At 35.6% G+C, this 21,771-nt stretch overlaps 1 protein-coding gene across 2 annotated transcripts in view; it reads right to left on the bottom strand.

Annotated features, from left to right (window-relative positions):
- CDH19 (cadherin 19) overlaps window positions 1–6,279 on the bottom strand; it is a 38,826-nt gene extending 32,547 nt beyond the window's left edge. For both annotated transcript variants that reach the window (XM_026086491.1, XM_026086501.1), the window contains exons 1-2: window positions 6,082–6,279; window positions 1,935–2,229 (exon numbers count right to left, since the gene is read on the bottom strand). In XM_026086491.1, coding sequence (XP_025942276.1) covers window positions 1,935–2,229; window positions 6,082–6,279 — 493 coding nt within the window. The remainder of the gene's footprint in view (window positions 1–1,934; window positions 2,230–6,081) is intronic.
- Between the last annotated feature and the right edge of the window lie 15,492 nt (window positions 6,280–21,771).

The raw sequence follows: 21,771 nt of genomic DNA, 5'->3' as shown, positions 1-21,771 counted from the left end.
TGTCTATTTTGATCAACTTTGTGAACCTGACTCAGCGAAAGTCCTTTTGAGGAGGGCTTTGGCAGGCAAAGTTGATTACCAAAGGGGAGGGCCTTTCTTATTTTGCCCAACTTTGTGAACCTGACTCAGTGAAAACCCTTCTGAGGAGGGCTTTGGCAGGCAAAGTTGATTACCCCTTCCCTCCCTTCACGCGACAGTAACATTGAGACAAACAAGTCAGTGTGGACGTAGCAGTGAGCGAACAATCACAGGCCCCTAAAGTGATTTCCCTGATAGAAGCTGGGTAGAAGCAGGGTGACTACAAGATAAGTTGATTAAATAGATGCCTTTTGTGGCTATTGCTGGTAGCAATGGTGAGCTACTGGTTCCCTGTAGGAACTCCTTCCGATTAAACCCCAGGAATGAATATCCTTGTCTTGTTACTGGTATCTAGGCTGGCAGAGGATGATACAGTTTACAGCTCCCTGTGAAAGATTCAATGAATCTACCCTAAAAGTTGAGCAGGTAATGCTGAACGATGCATAGTTTTTATTATCTTTTATGATCACTGATGCTATTGAGCTAATGAGCTCATTAATTCACACAGTTTAAGTAGCACAGTATTTGAATTTCTTTTCTATATTATTTGCAATAGAAATAACCGAAAGAGAAAAAGGTAGGAATTAAGAAAAAGTTTGGTGGGATTCTTTCAGTAAGTCTTAAAGATTCCATTTTTCCTTTAATTTTCAGAAGAGTTATTTGGAGATGATAGTATCTATAATGTGCTCATTTATGCCAGCTGCTTTCACACTTTTTTTTTTAAAGGATTTGTGTGTGTGTGTGTGTGTGTGTATACATGCATTTTTGCGAGACATTCTTTGTTTCATATTTGTTGTATGAAGTTTCCAGAAACACGGCAGATCCAAGCCCAGATCTCTTTGACTGTGTAGTTATGGGGTAGAAGGGGTACAGGTTAAGTTGTTCCTCTTGACAAGAAAATTGCAGTTCATGTGCTTAGGAAATCTGAACACTTTCCTTTACTGTACACTGACCAACCCAAACAAAGGGAAGATGACTGATAACGAAAGAGGTTTGGCAGTCTAAGTAGGTAGGCATCACACATGATGTGAGGATGTTTATCACATCAGCCCCACATCAGCTTCATACCTTTCCTGTTTTGAACCTATTACTTATAGGAAGGAAACTGTCCCCATTCTTGGGGGGTGAGTGAGTGGGTGCCTGTGGTGTGAATTCTTTTCCAGTTACAGTACAATATGATTTATACTACACAGGGTATAATAAAGGCCTATTGTTTAATTATTAAGCAGAGTCAGAGTAGACTGAAGGAGGCTGTTGAGTACTTTTCAGTTCAACTGAGCTTATATGTACTTAAAAGAGCTAACCAAGGTTAGAGGCCTTTAAAGTTTAAGTACATGCTGCTTTTCTTTCACATGGGTAGAAGCCTGAAGAGTTGACAGGTTGTAAGAAAAATCATACATTGACCAATTTTGTAGAGATTAGGCTGGTGTCCTGATTCAGAAAGTAGTGAAATCTGCCTGCCTGAAATCTTTTTGGCAGTATCAGCTGGCTACAGTATTCTATCTATCTTAAAGTGCTATGCCATGTATTTTAAACATGTATAAATTCCAAAGCTGCATCACTGATGGGAAAGAAAATTCTCTATAGTCAATGCAAGCATGAATCCAGACCAAGATTCTGCAAAAGGACTTTGACACATGTAGCTACCTAAATATTTAAAGGCAAGTATGTTAAATCCTAGTACTCATATCCTTCAGTTTAAGCAGATATCTTTGTAAATGTCCAAGCTTGTAAAATGCTCTGACTTCCTTCTCACTGAAAGGCAGTCTATAAAATATTCTATTAAGATTTTATATGAACATAGCTATCCAGAATAAAAGCAGGAAATAAAGAGTTTGGTTCATAACACGCCATACCTTCAGGGGACATCTCTGGAATGGTAGCCACATATGGTCCATCCAAGAACTGTGGTTCATGATCATTGATATCTCGAACCTTGATGATAAATTCTGATTCAGGCTCAACAGGAAGGTGAGTGTTTCTGTTAATTGCTTGTGCTCTGAGAGTGTAGAAGGATTTCTTTTCTCTGTCCAGTTTCTGTATCACATGAATCTTACCACTGTATTCATCAATGACAAAAATGCTCCCAGCTCCCTCTCCAGTCAAAATGTATTGTAGGTTGCCATCCTGCTTGTCTAAATCAGATTTCAGCTGTAAGTACAAAAAAGAAAGAAAGAAACAAACAACAAAAAACATAACACAGCACATTTTAGGAGGGATAAATTTTTGAAATATTTATTTTAGGATTTGTTTGTTTTCATTCTACAGTGAACCCTGTCACTAGTAAATCTTCTTGGAAACTAATGTTTAAAAAGCAGCTACTGTCACATTTCTAGCCAGATGTGGCACAGTTTTAATTTATTGATGTAACTAGCTAATAAATGTATAGTTAACCTAAAAAAGGCTGCTTCAGCCACTTTGTAGTCAAAGAAATGAATGAAAGTACATGCCTTAGCTCATTGCTATATCAGCTCCGATAGATTTCTGCTGAAAACAATGGAAAGGGCATTAAACATTATCTCGAGTGTACTTCATGTGTTTTAATATTCCTTTTCTACTCAGCAATACTAGGTGTAAATATGAGAGAGAGTGGTGTTCCACTTATGTTGAAATATTAAAGAGATATAAAGCCATTCTGCAGTATAAGTCTCTATTATTTATTCTGAAATAAATTGATAGACATTTTCCATTTCCTTCCAGGATGATCTTCATCTTGTGTTGTCTTGCCAAGATGAGTTTTACAATCATATTCTTCTGATGAAACTTAGCCCTGGAGACTATTGCAGTCCAGCTGCATTCATGCCATCAAAATTGTTTTGTTAGTGTTAACAGTATGTTATAGCATTTTTTTTTATAGTGATAACTGAAATTCTTAACATGCCAAGCATGAACAGTTGAGTTTTATGGGAACAACAATTTCCAGCAAATCATTAATTCTCTATTTTTTTCTTTATTTCTTTTGGGTTTAGAACCAAAGATGTCACTATACAAAATCTCTAATTATTGAAAAATTCAGCGTAATAAAAAGTTTTATTACACTTGTTTCTCTTACTAAGCAGAATGTTTTAAATGCAAATAATATTTCTACCTGTTGGCTTCAATAATCTCACTCTTTTGCTTTGTTCTTACTAGTTCTCTAAGGCCAAAGACATAGAGTCAGACCTAAGAGCTGTCAGTTCTAGGCCATGATGGTAACTTTTCATCAGTCAATATACTATCTCTAATATAATGCATATTATCTGGTGGTCATGCAGATGAATAAGACAATATAATTTTTGGAGACATAAACCATCATAAAAATATTTGCTTATTGTAGTGCAGCCCTGACTAAAATACACAGTATATTCAAAAAGATTCTTAGTGATTAGGTTTAGGTTTGCAGACCAAGGAGAAAGTTACCTTGGCTAACTAATTGCTGGAGTTTAGAAATGAAGTTAAAGCTTAGCTTTCTCATTCCAGAAATGTAAGTGTATGTGCACTTGCCATTCTGGAGGTCTGTCAGTTAGCCTTCATTTCACATTAATGCCACTTTGGAGGATATCCACAACAGAGCTTATCCACAAGTCTGTCTGTCCTCCTAGGAGAAGGTTGTAGACTCTCCAGATATTATAAAAGAACAAATGCTTACTACCTATGAGCTCTGCCCCTTTCTGACCCTGCAGGTCAGTGTAGGATGTGCGGTCACAGAGAGGGAAAGAAGTAGCTGTGGGCTGTGAATGGCACACTTCCCTACTGGATCTACTCAAACTATTTTGGAATAGCTTTTGAGGTTTCAAAAATCATTTCAGTTTTTCTTTGCAGCAATGCCCATATCTTTTAGAGATTCTCATAATGCATGATCATCAATACATATCAGCTGTACAGTTTATTCAGAATGTGGTTAGGACACTGCTCTGAGGAATACAGTTTTGAGTTCTTGCTCTACCTGAGTCATTTCAGAGTTTTCAAGCCTAAATTAGGCAGCGTTAATTTTCCTTACCAATACGAGAGACACAATTTTCAAGCCTATGGACTTTAGAACACTTTAAAAAATGACCAACTTAAAGTCAAACATCTTCCACCCAAGTGGCTGTATTTAAAATCATGGCAGGTCCACCCCTCTGTGAGTGGTCTGGCCCCACTCGTTTTAACACCATCCAAATTTAACACCTGGCTAAAGGGCATTGCAGACTCTTTTTGATCTGTAAATCTGGGTTTCCTCTTCATGAACACCAGGGCATGGGAAAGATGATGTAGATCTAAATCTTTACACTAATATGGAGTTGAGATGCGGCCAAAGAGTGCATCAGTCCCTGAAAGACTGTAAGCCTGCCTACGACTGGCTATGCAGACATAATCTGTGTGAACCATTTCACTCATTACTACTTTTCCCCAAAAGATTTTCATGGCTATGGCCATGTTAAATGAGAAGTCTCTTAGAAATGACATTTACAGAGGAAACATACAGAAGGTTCTCTGCTTACCTTTTTATTAAGCTAGGCACAATAGAATAAATGGTCTTTCATTGTAAATGAGACCAAAGAATTTATGTATTTGATTTAATATCTCTGACATTACAGTGCTAGTGGACACATTCTCTTTTATTAAACATGGTAATGGAAAAGGATTCATGACTTTATGTTAAATGAAATTTGAAGATTGAACTCTGAATTAGACCATGAAGAGAAGTTGTGATATGGAATACTGACAATTAATAACAGAGACAGTTTATCTTTGTATTTTTGTTGATGCAGTTTCCTGCAGGGCCTTATTTACTAAAAAAGTCTTTGCTTGATCATAGACTGTCATAGACTTACTGAAAGCAGAGCCTGTTCTAGTTAGTAGACAGCCACAAGTAAATGTGTCTGATTTAAACAGTTAGACTGCAATGAACTAACAATAATCCTCAATTAAAATTCCAGATAGTTTACCTGGAGCACTGTGAGGAAGAGAAAGGCAAGATTATGAACATGGTCTAAAGCTGTATTAAAATACGTGACATTTATGAAGTTTCTTTTGAAGGAAACTGTGTTTTCCAGCTGCAGGAAAAAATAATAACAATAAAAAAAGAATATGTCTACACTTGTTCTTTTAGAAGTGAGACATCACGCTTCCAGAGTAGTTACTTCGAAGGGGCTGTGAAAAAGTAATTAATGAATTTTGAGCACTTCACCCTTTGGGCCCAATTAAATTTTAGTGCTAGTTAATTAGCAGTTAAACTTATTTCAGTTCATTCATCTAGAAAGTGCCTTAAAGAAAAGAAACTAGCTCTCAAGATTACAATTACTTCTAGCTTGCAAAAATAAATAAATAAATAATAATAATAATAATAATAATAATAAACAGAGAGACAGAAAAAGGGGAAGATAAAGTCTCATTAAGAAAATTATCTTAAAGCGCATTTTTAAAGGAGGGTGAAAAATAATTGCTCATTGTGCTAAAGCTACATTAATCTAATGAACCATGCAGATTCCTGTAGCTTCTCAGTGGTAAAAGGATTTAGTATTAATCTGCTTCATTAAAAATTAATGAGGGGTAAATCAGCGGCTACTTAGTGTAATAGAAAATCATGCTAAATACTGTTTGTAAACTACACGGCACTCGATAAGGCTGCTTTGATGCAGCGTCAAAAATAGCACAAGCAAATTGCCAAATGTTGATGAATGAGTCCTTAGCTTTCATTCAGATGGCAAAAAGGAAATTTTAAGCTTGATGCCTACATCTACTGTGTATGGTTTACTTCTAGTACAGAGTGAGTTTGGTGCCTCCTTGAGAGTTGAATCGGATGAATGTAGGCCCTTGACATTGCAGTGACCTCTAGCCCATGGAGATGTCTCATTCTAAATCGGGTTACAGGAAAGGGCAAATGATGTACTGGCTGATTTCAACTCCCTCAGCTCCTCCTCCAGCCTATCTTGATATTTCCCGATCACTGGAGATGCTTGATCTTCCAAGGCAAGGTAGTAAGTTGTTAATAAGCACGCTAAATCAAACCTTATATCTCCTTGCGTCATGACATCATACCTGTCCAACATATAAAGGCTGTGTTGGAGTTTGTTCCTCAGTTGCAAAAAGTGGCTCCCATACCCAGCCACGTTTCACTCTTCGAACTGCTGTGAAAGACTGATTTGTGTTTTTAGTACTTTGTTTCTGCTTGCTTGGAGTGCAAGGACAAAGCTGAACCAGTGTCAGCACAAGAGATAGCAATGTGTAATAATTCATGCTGAAACCTCCTTTCAATCAGTTTTCATCTGTAGAAGAGGAGAAATAAAAATAAAAATCTTTAACAAAGTATTTCTCTGCCATCCCTTCTTTACATATTGATTCTATGATAATCTAAGGGTTGACTTGCAGGTTTAAAACCTCCCAATCCTAAAAGGAAAGAGCTGGAACAAAGTCTGTTTCTGATTAAAATAGAAATTCTTTTAGAGACTCAGTGGCATAAAAGTCAAGCGTTCAACTTTCTTTTATGAATATCCTGCACAGGGACTTTCTATGCAAAAAAGGAAAACCAACCTTCAATTAATTCATCTTCCAAATTAAGCTGGGTAATTGTATTGTGTAGCCTAGCAATAATTTGATTGGAATAATTGTATGTTTCTGCTTAGACAGGGCTCATTTTAAGCTGCAGTCACAGAACTGCCTGCAGGGTGAACAACTAGCCTTAGTGGCCCTAATGACTGACAGCTGAAACAGAGGAGTGCAGTTTTTTTTTTTAAACTCTTCTTTCCCAACTCAGCAAAATGCCTGCAAAAATGCCAAAGGAGCTAGTGTGCCAAGAAGCAGAAAAAATGTGCATGTCTCCTTCCTGGTCAGCAGGAATTAAGTGCCATATCCTATTCTATTATCTGTGACATTCTTGTCTTTAATTAAACAAAGGGTAAATATATCCTGGCAGCCCTAGGGTCCAGCAGCTAGTTTAATTGGCACAAATTATTCCTTCAGAAAACCAAGGCTTTTTACAAACTATATGCTGTTGGTGTCTAGTGATTTTTGGCAAAACTAACAAAACTACCAATTTTAAATAAGGTGCAATGTTTGGTTGGGAATGGCCATGTTCTGTGGTGTGAAGTGGAGAATTCTGAAATTCCATACCACACACTTTTTACTTCTTAAAACCTTACTTGAAGAATAATATTTCCTTTGCAGGAGCAAAGTCTGGAATTTATTCCATATTAGTCATTTTGTACAGCACATTGGAAAAAAAATATTTGGCTGTATTTATTTTAGGCCTGAAAAATCCATGAACCTTTTTACCTGTCAAGGATAAAATGTGAATTAATATAACTTTTAAGATGATGATTGAAATACTAATGCTATAAACAATATCTTTCTGTATACAAATAAAAACGTCATATTTGCTTAAAATGATAGAGATGTCACATAGACATCTCTTTCCTTCCTTCCAGGAATTATGCATGGTTCTAAACATTGTTCTGTTAAAATCTGCATACAAATGTTTGTTGAGAAAATTATAAAGGGGTTCTAATAGTAAGGTATGAAGAACTGTAGGTCTTAGACTCCTGATTCCAATTTCTTAGGTTTTCTATTTTTCAACTTTAAAGCTATAACACCACAAGAGAAGATTTTAATGGGAGGAAAGGGAGTTAGGTACTCTTTTGCTTCAATTTTATGTAGAAGAATCCTTATTTCCCTAAAGCTACAATAATAATATTTGTGGCATGGAAGATGAGGCCCACAAAAGCTCAGCCTGGGTCTCAAATAAAGCTGAAGTGAGGCTTAAAAGGCCTCAAGGTCTTGAACTGTCTCTCTGTACAAAGAGTGCATTTCACTCTAAGCACTAATTTGCACAGAATCTACTCTTGAAAATAAGTTTTCATTTTATTGCAGTACATAGCAAAAGACAGACAACTCAAAAGAAAATAAGTAGTTCAATAATCAAAGAGACCTTTCAGAGGAATTGTAAAAATTATTTCAATCACTATTTAAATGAGGAGACAGGTGTTCAGCCTGGGCCGTAGCAAATCCTGCTGTCTACCCATTAGCTTGTTTTTCAAGCATTTGTTCTGACACTGCCCACCTAGTTCAACAAAGTATTCTTGTAGGCTAGTATTTCATGCAGACTGGATTGCAGAGAACCATTAGCAAACTCATTTGACAGACTCTGTGTGTATACACATCAACTTAATAAGGGTATAGAATATGACTACACTGGTCTGCTGTTGCCCACCTTCTGGCAATGCACTCAGAAGTTAGCCATCAATGATGGACAACTTAAAAAATGTAATTAACATTTGGTCCATTTCAGTGACCCCTCTTCCTAAATTGTGCTAATACCCTATGATATATGTATTCAGGTATCACATCTGTAACATAGTGGGGGAGAATAAACATTTTCAATTTTGAGATGTGGCATATTTCATTATTTGTATAAAATTTCTTTTGCTTAAAAATATAGATTTTAAGCAAATTATTGTGAAAAAGACAAAAGTATATTATGGAATTGAGGGCTGTATTCTTTTTGTTTTCCTCTTTACTACATCAGACATACTCCATTTGCCTTTAATTTCAAGAACTTTCAAAGCATATTTCTTTCCAACATCTTTCTACCCATTTGGCATTAAAAACCTGTCTCTGGTGAGCACATGTTGCCATTCTCTATAGATCTAATTGTTCACTTATGAAACAATCACCTTTCCTACTATTCTCCAGACTGTAATTTACGCTCAGAAGTAACATCTAGAAACTAATATTTTGTTCCCTGCTCTATTTCTCGTCTTTCCTTAAAAAAAAAGAATTTTGGTGTTACCTACTTAAAAAAAAAAAAGTTTAAGATGATTCTGTGCTGAGAGCACTGACTAGTATTCTCTCATTATTCTGTTGTACTCTTCTGTCTTTCCATATCCATCAGTTGTCTCTTGTTTTACACTTAATTTGTAAGCTCTTTGTAACTGAAGTGACCTTGTACTCTGTGTTATAATATGGAGCAGAAGGGAGGCTTAGTAAAAGCACAGAGCTTTTAGGTGGTATAGTAATGTGAACAAATAGATAAATTCTTAACAGAATAATCTCTCATTAAAAAAGAYATGTATTTTCAAAGATGAGCAAGCAAGCTATCACTAATAATTTCCCAAGGGAATGAGAGAAATGGGGACCATTGTTCTGCTCCTGTCCTGTTCTTCAAAAAGTACATCTCCGCTTTCTCTGTCACTTGCATTTGTTTGCATTGGTTTAATAAAGACTGATATACAGAAAAGAGTAATGAGAATATCAATTTTAGTTGCAGTAAGTAGGCTAAATCTTTTAAAGCAATATCTTCCCTTTACACCCATCATGAATTTCCTATAGGCTAGGAACAGGTTTACCTTCTTGGCATAAGGTCACAGAGTACCTTGTTAGGYGTGTTCCAGAACTGTCTCCAAAACAAATGCTGTTACTATTTGAAACAGGATATTAGTTTTCAGTGTCTTATTAGTTTGACATGGTTTTGAATTCCCTTTATTATAATAGTAGCTAATTACAAATTATGACAATGTTACTGCCTTATAAAATAATACCTGTTACTGTCTAGTATTGCATGAATAACAAGAAGAGTTAGAAGTTTAAAGAATACAGCCTCTGGAAAATATTGAAGTAATTTGTATGTTGGGGAGGGGAAACACTAAGGGTGAACAGACAATAACCTTCTAAAACATTTAAATATATATACATAAATAAGATGGGGATAAATTGTGCTCCAGTTCTGTTGGGTGAAGGATAAGAACAAAGTAGCTTAATTTTGTAATAAAGAAAATTAATTTGGTTATAAATAAGACCTTCTAATCAGAGGGTAACAAAACAGTGGAATACAGTAACAGGGAAGGTCATAGGTACTCCTTCACTAGACACTGTTAAGAATGTCCTGTATATGTACTTCACCCTGTTTCACTGCTGGATCTTGAAAAAAGTGACTTCGGAGAAAAATAGTGTTCTCTGTTGCTGAAAGTGCTAAACAGAACCAAAAATGTCAGACTGAAATACATTCCTTTTGTGAAATTTGGTGTTATCTTTGCTTATTTTAATAACATCAAGGAAATCAAAACAAAAAGGGGAACAATTCATGTGAGCCAAATTCATTAATATTCAGCTTCTGAAATACAGTTCTTACGTATAGGCATAACATGATCTTGTTTCAGTTATAAATTCTGTGTGTCGGTCTTGGTATGATTGTAATGAAATTTATCTCCCTTGTTTAGTGTTACCTTTAATTTTCACTTAGGAGGACAAAGAGGAAAGAGTACTTATAACCAACACCTACAGATTACTGTGTTATAAAAAATTTGATAGAAACCTTCATAGTTTCAACTCTACRTTTGTCATTGGTAGCATGTCTTCTGTACCACAACTTTTACCCTACCTGTATTTTATATGATTGATTACTGATAAACCTAGTGTATTATAATGCTTCTTCTCTACCTTCTTTCCAGAAAAGATTATATCTGGACTCATTCTCACTGTCCACAGTTTAGGCTGCACACAATCTGGCTGACACTTATGCTATATTACTTTTATAATTCTCAAGAAATGAATCAAATATAGATCAACTCTTCTAATTAGTTATTATTGTCTCGATACTTAAAAATAATAAACACTTTTTTTTTTTAATCTGTATGGAACAATGATAAAATCTTCTAGTGTGTGCCAAGTAGTGGACTTAATCATATTCTTGGTACTTCTGATGATCACTGAATTTCACAGAGAAAGCAAACAGATAATAATTATTTGGTGTGTCAGAAACCATTACCATTTTCATTGCTTTTTAGCTTTGCAGCCAGTGCAAAGGTAAATCTTATACAAGTCTTCCATTTTTCATGAATTTCACAAATACTATTAAGAGGCAGCTGAAAAAAGCGTACTACTTCCTAAGAAATAAATACGGTATAGTTGGCTCCAACTATGCTGGATTCTTCTTCTGGCTCCACAGCATCAATGCTGTGACAGTAATATTTATCTGGACTGGTAAAAGGCAATAGTGGGAAGAAATAACTAAAAAATTGCAAGAATTTTTTTAGTTGTTTAAACTTCATTTTTTTACTAAATTCCACTGTTGGCATATGCCACAGAAATATAGTGGGGGGGTTGGTTGTTTTTTTTTTTTGAATCTGTAAATTTTATAATGTGCCTGCTGTAGCTCAGATCACATTTTCTATAATGCCCTTTAGCTTATGTTTATCTGCCTGATTTCTTTTCTTTATTATTAATTTAGTGTTTAATAATGTTTTCATTTTAACTATTATTTGTACTGGATCTGAATATTTTAATTTAGTCTCCTTTGACTTTCTGGTCTTTTACACACTTTTTTTTCCTTTGATAACTTTGGAATGGTATGTCTAACAAGTGTGCTGAATTCAACTCTACTGTGGCTACCAGAAGTAGCATTTAAAATATAAAAATATCTTCAGCAGTTAATTAGGGCTATTTCAACAATAGCCTTTCTAGTGTGTTGCATGAATAGCTGATTAAAAGCTATTGCTTAATCTTGAGAAATGTCTTCTTTAAAGGACAACTTGATGTGACATTTGACCAGATCATATTGACTGGTAGTGCACATTAACACAGTATGGTTGCATGTGTCTCTACTCATCACCTAACACTTCACTTATATGGAGAGCAATTACTTAGATGTTATGAATATGACATAAATTTCACTTCATTCTAATCAGTACATTATTTTCTTCATTTTGTAAATATGCTGTTGTACTTTTAGAGAAGGCCTTCAAACTATTATACAGAACTGTCATAATAATTATCTGTCAGTTATACATGGAGAAAAGAGCTTTAGATAAATGAATTTGTTAGTTGATTAGTGCCTTTAAGTCTGTGGATTTTAATCAGTGTAGAGTTGATGGACTAGAAATCCTATCATTCCAATTGTTTTATAATTTTTGACTGATTATCTTATCAAGTAGTATATTAACATATATCATCCGACCCCAGTGTTTTACTAGAAAATCTGTGGCAATGCAGAAAAGCCTGGGTGCCGTTTCAGGTGACAATAACCTGAGTCTTCAAAGCATAGCAAACAGTTGGCAGTTCATAGTAGAGATTCCAGACATCTTTTAAAGTACCAAATTATGATGTGATATTTAATTCTCAAATCCTATATCCGATATTAGAAGGATACAAGAATTATAGAGAAAAGTAGGCTATATGTTTTAAATGAGAGGAAAAGGGTCAAAACTGAAGTGTGAGATTTCTTCCAGCAAGYGGAAAAAGCAAGTGGAAAAGCTGATCCTGTTCAACACACAAGCCAAAGGAGATAGTGTGGAGTATGGGGTGAAATATTTTGTATTTTACAACGTCAGACCACAGTATATCTTTGGCTGTTATCATTTCCTCAGTAGAATTATATTAATCTCCAAAAGACATGAGTAAACCAACATGGAGAAATACAGCAAGCCCCTTTCTCAATTAAAACTGATAACTATTGGTGCTCACGTAGTTTATTTCTTCTGAACTTTGTCATATCTAACTGGCTGCAGTATACCTATTTCGTAATGTCTGTAGGCAGACATTACGAACATTACGAACACCCAGACATTCTGGGCTCCCCAGTACAAGAGGGATGTGGCACTACTGGAGCAAGTCCAGTGAAGGGCTACAAAGATGATTAGGGGACCGGAGCATCTCTCTTATGAGGAAAGACTGAGAGAGCTGGGCCTGTTTAGCCTGGAGAAGAGAAGGCTGAGAGGAGATCTTATCAACGTGTACAAGTATCTGAAGGGAGGGTGTCAAGAGGATGGAGCCAGACTCTTTTCAGTGGTGCCCAGTGACAGGACGTGAGGCAACAGGCACAAACTGAAACACAGACAATTCCATCTGAACATGAGGAAAAACTTTTTCACTGTGAGGGCGACAGAGCACTGGAACAGGTTGCCCAGAGAGGTTGTGGAGTCTCCTTCTCTGGAGATATTCAAAACCCGCCTGGAGGCGATCCTGTGCAACATGCTCTAGGTGCCCCTGCTTGAGCAGGGGGGTTGGACTAGATGATCTCCAGAGGTCCCTTCCAACCTCAACCATTCTGTGATTCTGTGACAGGCATACAAGATGAGATATCCAGTCTCTGGTCCTTTTCAAACCTGCTCCAGCAGAATTTTTAGAACCAAGCAATTGGTTGCTGATCTGCAGTTTCCTGGAGTTATATGTACCTGGGACAAGAATATTACATAGGCTCAGTGTTTCTGGGTCCACTTTGGCACCCCTCAGGTTACTGCTGCCATTGCTGAGAATCTTTGAATAAAGATTCTCATAATTTTGGAAAGGTAAAACTATTGTTTCACTCGCTACTATCAATCATGTTATGCGGAGCTGAAAATGCAACTTCAACCACTTCAGTCATGCCCTTGGAAGAAGGGGACTCACATCTTCCAATTGCAAATCCTTGGAGATCCTTTAGAAACAGGCAGCCTAGCAGAGACTACCCTACCTGTCTACAAAATCACTGCGGGGGAAAAAAGTGTCAACCACATTACTCTCATTAACAGAGTAGAGTTATGTGGGGAGGGATAAACTTTTGGTAGATGGGACTCTGTGAAACTGCTTTATTTTTGTGGCAGTAATCTTTGGGAATGTTGGTTCAAATGAGCATTGTATGTGGGTGGGGCTAAAGGGGATCTGATATTACTGTGATCTTTCCCTATGAGTTCTTTTGTTACTGTTTTTCACCTGGAACCAAGAGAGTATTAAAGTTAAATCTGGAACCTCAGAAAGCAATAAAGAAAAACTAAAGGATTCTTTTGGAGTCTACTGAAATTCCCCAAAGGATCCTGAAGATATCACAAAGAATGTCACGCTGAGGAGCTTCAGCAGAATCTGAACATAATTAATCCTTCAGGATTTCTCCCAGGTAGGTGTGGGAAACATAGCTTATCCACATGTTATTAACTGAAGAACTGAAGCTAACTGTTTCATAGACAAAAGACACTGATATCCCTACTTCATTTTCTTGCGAAAGAAAAACAAACAGAAAAAGAAAAGGAATGTTAGTTTTGCTTGTAACAAGCTATATAATGATATTGCCAATACTGCTGATTTGAAACAGGTGGTTTAAACTTAAATAGAAAAATATTCTAGGACTGAACTGTGATAATTATGGAAAGCAAGCTTGTATTAAAGATTTTGAGTGTAGATACACCTAAAGTTCTTTTGGATTACACAGTTTTTAGCAGCAGTTATTAATACCTGGATTAGAAATTTAATGTAGTTGACTGAACTGTTGACTGAACAGTGTTTCTAAACACTGATAAATGAATGATTGTATTTGGTTCTGTTCCATATTTTGCCATGTGATTACATCCTACTTTAGTCTAGCTGTTTCCAAGTGAAAGAAAAATTTACCTGAGAATTAAACATTATGAGAAATTGTGTTCATTTTCAGCACCCATTCAATAGTTTCAGCAATTTTATTTAGACCAAGAAATCAATTTGGTAAACAGATGCTAGGATGCTAAAAGATTCAATTATGCCAGTAGCTGTGGTGTACTATACTACTTAAAAATACGTAAATGCTTAGTTTTAATTGTGGTTTTCCTTAAATATGAGTATTATTTATTTTTAAGATAGTTTGTAGTAATGAAACTTCTGAATAAAAACATACTTTTACCATAAATATTTTGCTGATTGAAAAGACTAACACACACAGACAGTAAAAACAAAAATACTTGCCTTCTGGCATTTTCTTTTTTTTGTAGAGAAATAGCAAATCCAATTACAAGATGTTTGATTCACTGGGCAAATCCTACTGGAACATTTTCGGCTCCACAGGATACCACTCAGTACTGTAGAACCACTTGTCAGCATAATGATGTAAAGGACCACATTCTGTGATTCACACTTGAATCTGTTTGCCAGATGATTTTCAGAAAAGCACTTCATGAAATACTCCAAAATTCTCTTTAGTATTCACTCTCTTTTTTTGATTTCAGTCATAATTACTCTTTTCATACCTTAAGACTAATAGCGCAGTGGATTCACCTTTACCAGGGCTTTTAAAAATACTCAACTTCTCCAAACATTAGACACCCAATGTTAAAGAGTAGTTTCAACATTTCAGTTAAGCTGATGGTTTTTGCTGTATTTTGCCTTACTGTTAAATTTATGGTTTTGGCTTTGGAGTGAATTCTCCACATATGAGGTAAACCAGACACACCTTTGAATGATGTCAGCCGGGCTATACCAGTAGGAAACCTGAGTGAAATCAGATTCAAGTAGTAGTTGCTTGTTGTTGAGCAAACTTACCAGGACACGTTTATGAAGTAAATATAAAGCCTAAAAACAGCTTCAAACACCTTATGAACAGTTAAATAACCCCAAACCTCACATAAAAAAAGAAAAAAAAATTAATTTTCAGCAACTAACTTTGTTTACTAATAAAATGCTKCTATTGAGACAGACAAAGCAGTGAACAATTACTTTTAACAGGATGAAGGGTTTTCATTATAAGGTAGAAAATTTTCTCTGATACATAACAGAGTTTAAAGATGCAATTTAGACTCATGAACAGACAATGGCTCTTGCATATTTATGTGAAAAACAAAACCCCACTGTTTAGCACCAAACAATCCCCCTCTGCTCACCAGCACAGTGCAGGTCAATTGGAAAATTGCTGAAAGAATGCATCATCCCTCAGAAAGGTTTCAAACAACGTGAGACAGGAACAAATAGAATCTGACTGCCTCTTGGGAGAAAAAACGAAGAGTATTTACATTTTTCAGAATAGTGATAATTAGAGATTGAAAGGGCCTAATTGTCAAACTTACAAAAAAGTTAATACTGTTTTTTGGTTTTATTCTCTATCTTAGTCTAGTTCTCAGCTGATGAGTCTTCCATTATCCCCCACAATGGAGTAATATAAATTTCTCTCCCACTTAGCCCTCACTGGTTGGAGGCTTACCTCCATCTTTAGGTCTCCCTCAATTATTCTTTCACTGTTCTGCTCCACCATGAGGAACACATCTCACCCTTCTTCACTTATACTATCAATTATGTTAAATGCTAATATCCTTTTCATACCAAAGATGTATCAATCCAGTGTTGTTCTTCTTTGACTTCATTCAACTTTGTAGATGCTTTTCAGACACTGAGATACTCAGAACTAGAAAGGGACACAGTATTAGGTTATCCAGGCCAGGTAAATGGTGTTACATAATTAATTTCATTCATCCACGTCAAAGGTCTTCAAACTGGATTTCTTTCCTTTTCTATGCTGTTTCTATGCTGTGCAATAAAATATACCTGGTATAGTCCAAAAAATGCAAGCAGATTACAAAGTGTATGGAGATTTGCAGACTTTTTTTTTTTTTTGAATGGAATCATGTTTTTATGAGATTCACAAGACTTTTATTCCTGAAAATAGAATGCCTTTTCTAGTTATTGATATCCCCTCCTCCAAAAAGTATTGACTTTATCTTTAAAAGATATAGTCTGGAGATGAGTAAACCTCTAGTCCAAATGCCTCTGATATTATTAAAAAAAAAAAAAAAAAATCAGTTGCATAGTATCCAGGACCTTGATCTTATCACTCTTTATAGTTAAGTTGTCTCTTGTCCCTGTGATATCTCAGAGCTTCAGTTTTGTTTATTTATGTAAGGACTATGTACTTTTCCATAGAATGGAGTCCCACTTTCCCCTATCTGCTTGTTAGCTACTTAGGACATGAAATATACCTGTGTCTGTAAAATGAGGGGAAAAATACCATTTATACTTCCATTATCATTCAACATATCATTCAACATAGTTCACTCGTTACCTGTAATCAAATTAAAATATCCTGGGACGTTCTTATTAATTATAGATTCCTTTTTGCCTAAAAATCCATTAATCAGAAAGTCAGGAACATCATTATAGTTTATGTTGAAACTTACCTTTTTAAAAGTCATTGTTCAAGCTGGACTGTGTTGTTGGTGATTTTTGTACTATCTTATATCTAGGTTGGAAATAGTCATTCTTTGAAAAGTTCTTAGCTCTGCTCTGTACACCCACAGTCTACTTCTGCTAAAATGCTGCCTTCCTAATGCACTTTTAACATGTCCTAAATTCTGTTCATTCTTCAAATGTATTACATTATTTTAGTTGCAAAAAAGCAGTGAGAGCAGTGGAGAATTAGATTCAAATTTCAATATTACCAAAGACTTCAAGGATGGTCCCAAAAATCAGTTTAATATTATTAATAAGATTACTTATACTTATGGGCTAATGCTCTTTGTAGAAAAAGGTTGTCTTCTTACAGCTGTCTTTGAAGGTGGGAAAATATTTTGTTATTTCTCCTTGTTTTTTATTCTATTTCTTTAACCCCTCATTCATTCCTTTCCTTTTGCAAGCAGTTTTCAGCTTAGTAAAACAAGATTCTTCCTCTTCCTCTGCCTAGCCTATGTCAAATTCTCCCTTCTCACTCATGAAGGCATGGAGGCTCCCTCCCCGCTTTTTGACATTCTTCATTTAAAATCTGTTTGTCTGTTTAGACTTAAGATTGACTATCTACCTGTTCACCTGTTAGTCCTGTCCCCACCACTGCAACTCATCTGCAATAATAGTTTATTGCAACTTTATCCAAGTTTTTTTTAACTCTCTTCCATCTTTGTGTGTCATTATTCCCTCTTTACCTGTATGAGTCTGTCACTTCTGTGTTCAATGTTATCTCTCAGTCATACCTCTCTGTGCAGATTTTTTTTTTTGATATTTTACTTCACAGAACCCTATTGTAAAAAATAAATGGTTCTGCCTTCTATTGTTGAGCCAGAGTCCCCGTGAGTCATTCAGAGCGTAGTTTTGCCTATTTCAAGAGTAACTATAATTTTGTAGCCTTAGCTTTTATATTTCAAACTGAGCAGGTATCCTCAGTCGCTTATGTATTACTAGAGTGTTAAAACACATAATCAAACTCAACATTTTTAAACTTCATTACCTTATTTTTCTGACACCCAAAGAACCTTCTCAAGCTGTAAAGCAAGCAGAGAGAGCTAGAAACAGAAGGAGTTCCTACTAAAAATAAATCCTGGCTAGTATGAGTCAGAACATGAGATTTAATAGGGTAGGATTCATAGTGAGTAGTAAGTGACAGGAAAAATCGAGCAACTAGAAGATCCTGGCTTTTAGAATGCAAAAATAAGACAATGATAATTTGACTTTCTTGATGTGATTGAGAAAGAGGCTAAACGCTGAGTCAGACCTGGACTAGAAAGGAAACCTGAAGTGTGGTAGGACACTGGCAGTTTAGTCCCTGGGAGTCATTCGCAGGATGAATTGCCTCACTGTTTGTGCACATTGTTGTAGAGCAGGGCTGTAGAAATCAGCAATCAGTTCTGTTGAACTTTTCAATTTTCTCCTCAGGTTTAAAAGTCAATTATTCAAAATCTGAAGGTCTGTCCAATTTAGCTCAACTGAAGTTATTCAGAAATATTACTACTAAAATAATTTTTTGTCCTTTTAACTGTAATCTTTAAGAACTGCAGAAATTCAGTGCAAGAGAGCCATGTCTGGAAGAAAGTAGCAGAACACTTTATATTAAGTATTCTCCCAGTTGTTTCAAAAGAATATTAAAATCACTGAAGGCTAGTGTCAGTGCTGTGACATTGGTGCAGTTCGTTGCATGATCAAAGTAGTTTCTACTGAGCAAAGGAAGTAAGAGAAGGGATTAAGAAAATTTATAGAAGTTACTGTGATTGGACCTTCCTGAGAAAGTGATACACCACCACTACCAAAAAAAGTTTTGCAGCTAAAAGAGTAGCAGAAACTATGGATAGCACAAGTAGTCCCAAAAGATTTCAATGATCCATGAAGTACTGTGTTGCAAAGCAGGTGACAAAAAATTTAGGAGTTGAACTAAGGAAAGAACAGGAGGCTTTAGCAAATTGTAAACTTATCCACAGATGCGGTATAATCAAACAGGTCCTGGATTTCTGTTTCTTTTAAATAATACCTCAAAATGTGTAATAGCAAAATATTAATTTCTTGAATAAATAAAGAATCAAAGTAACAAGATAAAGAAAAAAAAAGGAACTAAATGAAATTTGAAAGTATATTACCAGTAAAATTGACCTTCTGTAACTGATTTCTTAACTTTATTTGCATTTATTTACCTAAATAGAAGCATCTAGGAAGTATTATTATCTAAAGCCATGGCTGTCCTTGCAAACTTGCCTGTAAAAATTAGACCAATATGGTATTCAGTAGGCAAAATATGAGCAGGAGTATTTCTGTCATGAGCATTTCAGTCAATTTTATTTCCATCTATATTAGTAAGTTTTATATGTCACCATAACTTCAGCTAGCGACTCATGGAGAAGAGCAGTGAAAAAACAACCATGGATCTCCCTTTTCTCAGTTCTTTAATTAGTATGTATGTGAGAGGAGTGGGGTTATTTACACTAAGAAGTAATATTTTAAGAAAATCCCAGAATAGAACAGTAAATATGAGTAACATTCAAAATCAAATATCCTGTGTTTGGAGATAGGTGAAAACCTTCATAAGAAGTCAAATATAATTTCCAAAAGTGGTTATTACAATGGTTATTAATTGGTAGCAAATCTGTTCATAACAATTAAAGCCAAACTGAAAGTGTTCTGAAACAACTTAATGAAATTGTGATTTTGGGAAAGTCTGTCTGGTTTTTGCTTTTGGTTTTGAAGATATTCCTCCATGTATATTTCTGTCTATTCAACACAGTGATGTGTGTGGACTTTATATGATGCCTTGTGTGAGGTTAAAGTGCTTCCRGCTGAGACCAGATTGTAGGATGCAGTTACATAATTTTACCGAGTCATTAGTATTCCCTGGGCTGATTAAAATGATAGTCATATCCCTCTACATGGAAATATACATATATATTTTTTTTTTGGTCAAACTGACGCATATGATTTTAGGTAATTTGTTCAGAGTTCATCCCTTCACAGTGGTTTATGAAAATCTGCAGTGAAGAAGGCCTGTTTTAAAGTCCATTGACTTGAATGGCTCCTTTTCAATACACATCTTGGCTTTAGATTTGGCCACCAGCATGTCTGCTTTGTAGACATTTTCATTCCTCATTTCGCCTTCCTCACGCCTGAGAGCATTCTCTGGTTCCTATGCAGCTGGGTGAATACCTTCATATAGACATACACATATGCCTGAGCCCTCAAAGATGCAAGGATTGACTAAATCAGATTGTTTAAAACTGCCCACAAAAATAAGGTTGTACAACAGAGATTACTGAAATAGGTTTCTGTGGATAGCTCCTTTAAAGCTAGTTTCATCCACATAATTCTCCTTTTAGGAGTCTCTCAGGGTTTCTGACTGTTTAATTCATTACAAGCCAGCTGAAACTGGGCAGTCCTTAAAGTTGCCATAGTAACCGATTGGACAAAGACTTAATTCACTAGTTTGTATAAGCCAGAACTCATATCCTGCAGACAGTAATGGTTTTAAATTATTTATGTCTATAAAGTCCACTGCTAATGGATTATATATATATTTAATAAATAGGTGCCAGTTCCTTAATAGTGAAAAATGGACTTCGATTGCCCCATGCTGTTTCAAAGGTAGTTGCATGTTTGATAATAAGCCAGTCAAAAAGTCAAGGGGAATGAAAAAGAATAAGATACTGTGGTATGGTAACAGCAGTGCTTTCCAGGTCAAGACAGGTTAGGCATTATGTTATTTATTAATAGTTCATTTTGAAGAAATACCCCTAAATGAGCCGTTAAACTCCATTAAAATAGAGTGGATTTACAGTAACAGAGGACAGGGCACTTTTGCAATCCAGCAAAAACAATTGGCCTGCAGTCTGTTGTCATTTTTCCAAGTTCACGCATACAATTTGTAGGGACGCTGCTCAGATAACAGGTTGTGGAGCAAGACTGTATGAAAAGTCTCTCGAAATATGTTTTATGAATCACATCATTATGTCACGGTGTGATTTACTAAGGGGTACTGCATTCTGTTGTGTTAAAACAAGAGTGTGCATAGTCACCTGTTATGTTAGGCGGTATCAAGATGGGATGTGTCGAAACTAAATAATAAAAAATAATGATATATTTGCTTACTTCAGAAAAGACACAGTTTCTCAACTTCTTGATCTCAAACTGAAAATCTTTTACTGTGAATTGAATGGAGATCACCCACTAATAGATTACAGATGTATTTTTCTAAGTCCACTTAATTTTGCCCTCTTTCCCCTTGCTTTCTGCCTTATGCAACATTTAGCAATTGGGCAGATTAGAATCATCAACCAGGCCTGCTGCACTATAACTTTCTTAAATAGCACTGGTAAATATAGATATCATAAACATCCTCTTGGAACTTTGCATTAGTAAATGGATAGAAAAGACCTTTTAATCATTGAATCTACTTATAACTTCAACACCTTACAGAACCAATGCTATATAATTTAATTCCCTAGATTAATGAATTCTGCAGCTCTTTTTCATGAGATTCCTGAGTACATCAGTTATTCATTTTAATCCTGCAAGTGTGAAATGAACAGCCCAGATGGGAATTGCAACTACAGCTTTATTTTATTTTATGTTGCTTTATTTCATTCTTTTCATACATTTTAATTCTAGTGCCATCTTTCAGCAAGGTGTTGAACCTGAAAATTTTCCCTGCACATTTAATTCAAAGAGCAGATTGATACTATATTTCTCTCTGGGTGGAATTCCACTGCTCATCATGCTTTTAGATTTTACCACTAGATTTACATTTCTTGTCATGCCAGCTATCTCCTACCATTCCCTGTTGTT

The sequence above is a fragment of the Apteryx rowi genome, unplaced genomic scaffold (genome assembly GCF_003343035.1).
Source record: "Apteryx rowi isolate R43461 unplaced genomic scaffold, aptRow1 scaffold_1190, whole genome shotgun sequence".
Lineage (NCBI taxonomy): Eukaryota > Metazoa > Chordata > Aves > Apterygiformes > Apterygidae > Apteryx > Apteryx rowi.
The sequence above is the reverse complement of the archived record's forward strand: the minus strand, read 5'-3'. Positions and strand labels throughout refer to the sequence as shown.